Source organism: Emiliania huxleyi, assembly GCF_000372725.1.
Source record: "Emiliania huxleyi CCMP1516 unplaced genomic scaffold EMIHUscaffold_521, whole genome shotgun sequence".
NCBI classification, from domain to species: domain Eukaryota; phylum Haptophyta; order Isochrysidales; family Noelaerhabdaceae; genus Emiliania; species Emiliania huxleyi.
The window spans coordinates 16880-19310 of NW_005198082.1; the positions used below are offsets into that span (position 1 = coordinate 16880).

Sequence of the window (2431 nt, forward strand, 5' to 3'; positions counted from 1 at the left end):
AGACAATCACAGCCTTGTTATTGAGAAGAAAATACACAGCCTTGTTAAATTCCTCGGTATGGCGCTGTGCGCTGGTCTATGAGAGGTTGAGGTGCGAGCCCTGGAGGCCCTGGGGATGGGGGGAGACTACCCGCGGGCCTAGAAGGCCCGCGCGCGCAGGATTCACATCAACGCACAACCCCGGGTCCCGAAATCGCACAGTGACAGTCAGACATGCAACACGGGGCCCCAGGGAAGGCAAGCAAAAACCTTATGACGCGCGCTAGTCGCCGACTCGGAGGCCGCACCGGTCATGCGCGCACACCGGACGTTCACAGGTCGGGTGAACCCGGCGGCAGTCTCACTTTGTCTTTGATCTTTGTTTGTTGCAGTCGGAGGCGCGGAAGCGATGGTGGCGGAGAGGCAGGCAGAGCGGTGGCGGGTGGGCGACGGACGGTGGGGTGAGTGGGGAAGGCGGCAGCCGCGAACCAGCGACGGGTCCGGCGACTGAGCTGCAATCGAGCCAGTCAGCCAGATCCCCTGCGGCTCCCTCCGTCCGACTCGGGCTCGGGAGGGGAGCACGGTGGTGCCGGGTCGATGTCTGGAGTCGAGCTTGGTGTGAGTGAGTATTCACACACACACACTCGAGCTTGGAGGGCGAAAATAAAAAAATGGCGCGGCGCCTCACCAGCGAATTCCTGGAACAGCGAAGTGCTCCGCCGAAGAGCGCCGCGGCCCTCAACAAACCCCTGCCCTCAACCCATCGATGCCGGAGAGCACGGCGAAAGTTGCGCGCGAGGACCCTGCCGATGGGCAGTTTGCGGTCGTCGCCGAGCGCGGAAGCGTGTTGGTCGACGCCGACACGCTTTCCTTCCTCTCCGGTGCAGCCGATCGGCAGGCTCCCGGCGGTGCGGCCCTGTTCCACGCGCCGCTTTCGAGTGTGCGGCTCGGTGTCACAAGCCTCGGGGCGCGACGCATCGCGGCCGCGCGCGCCTGACGGCGCCCGCCCCTGTGTCCCAGGCCTCAACCTCTCCGACCCCGCCGCCGTCAAGCTGATGGTCGTGCCGCGTGCGCGCGGGCCATGCTGGCTTTGCGAGTTGCCCCGCGACGCGGCGACCGAGCTTCTCGTCCGGACGCTCCGCGCGCGCATCGCCGATGTCCACGTGAGGGCATGTATCTGGGAACTGCCCGCGCCGCGAGAGTGTGGGTTGCACTGTGGGAGGGGTGGATGGCGCACCCAGACAAGCCGAGGGCGAGAGACCGGAGAGGGAGCGCGCGTGCGGAGCGTTGTTCTATCGCACGCAGGCTATCGACCGCCGCCACTGGGCGCGCGCAGGTGCTTGAGGCCGTCAGCACTGCCGACCAGATCTTGGATGCCAACCTGGAGCGGCTGGCACGCAGCCCAGCCGATCTGGCCAGTCTGGTGCGCTCCGTCGAGGCTGCCCTCGCCCGACGCGAAGCGCAGGGGCGGCCGCTGCTGCTCTGATCCGTCCTTGGCTTGTCACGCCTCGCCTTTGCTGTCGAGGTCAGTGCTTTGGAAGGTGCGCACATGGCAATGTTTTGGACCACATGCGCCGGACAAAGGCGAGCGGATGGGGAACAAATCCTCCCACTGTTTGTGCGACAGGGGCGCGCCCACGGCTCACGCGTGATTGAACCGAGCCCAACTTGGCGTTTGTTCTTTTTTTGTGCGAGTGCGGAGTGGTTGTGATACCGCCCCCGCCGTGGGAGCGGCCGGGGGGGGGGAGGGTCCCGACCCCCCCAGCAGCAGTGAGCAGAGCGCACTGGACCCAGCTCGAGTGCTCGACTAGGTCCAAGCGACAATGTCGCGCTCACTGACTGCTCGCCGCCCGAGGAGGAGAGCTGCCCTACTAATACTGATTGTTGCAACTTTTGGGGGCCTACGGCGGACCCCTTTTTGGGCGGCCCTATTGGCTATGGGTGCGAAATTGACGACCCCTACATGGCCTGGCCATACTGCTGGGGGTGTTGGAAGTGCACTGCCAACTCGATTACGGAGGGGTGCATTTCCCCATATGCACTTTATCATTGCCCAGCAACGTTGCCGCCCCCATCCCGCCCGCCACCCCCGCCGCCGCCCCCAGCGTCGTGCCTTAAGGCAGGCTCCTGCTGCACCGATCCGCGCTTCCCGTACCCGGAGCAGAGGCTCGGGGTTGGCATCTACATGGCAAGACCCTCCTGGGCGCTATTTCAATCGCAGCCCAACCAGTACCTTTGCTATTCCACGATAAACGCCGCCGAGGGGTTGGAGCCCTGCCACGGCGACAACGGCGGCATCTGCCCGTATTCGAGTTTTTGTTGCCTAGCGGAAGTGGGGGACTGTCCCCAGCAATGGGACGGGTACGGGATGGTGCCCGTGCCAGGCGTCAACATTTGCGAGCTCCCTTCGCCGTCGGCCTGAGCTGCCCAGCGACGTCGGCAAGTGTCGAGC

At 65.0% G+C, this 2431-nt stretch overlaps 1 protein-coding gene across 1 annotated transcript; it reads left to right on the forward strand.

The window, feature by feature from the left end:
• Positions 1–745: 745 nt before the first annotated feature.
• EMIHUDRAFT_459492 (hypothetical protein) lies at positions 746–1660 on the forward strand (the record flags this gene model as incomplete). Its single annotated transcript, XM_005766103.1, has 3 exons — positions 746–929; positions 1000–1142; positions 1316–1660. The coding sequence occupies 3 exons, from the start codon at positions 746–748 to the stop codon at positions 1463–1465; spliced, it is 477 nt and encodes a 158-aa protein (XP_005766160.1). The 3' UTR covers positions 1466–1660.
• Positions 1661–2431: the final 771 nt, after the last annotated feature.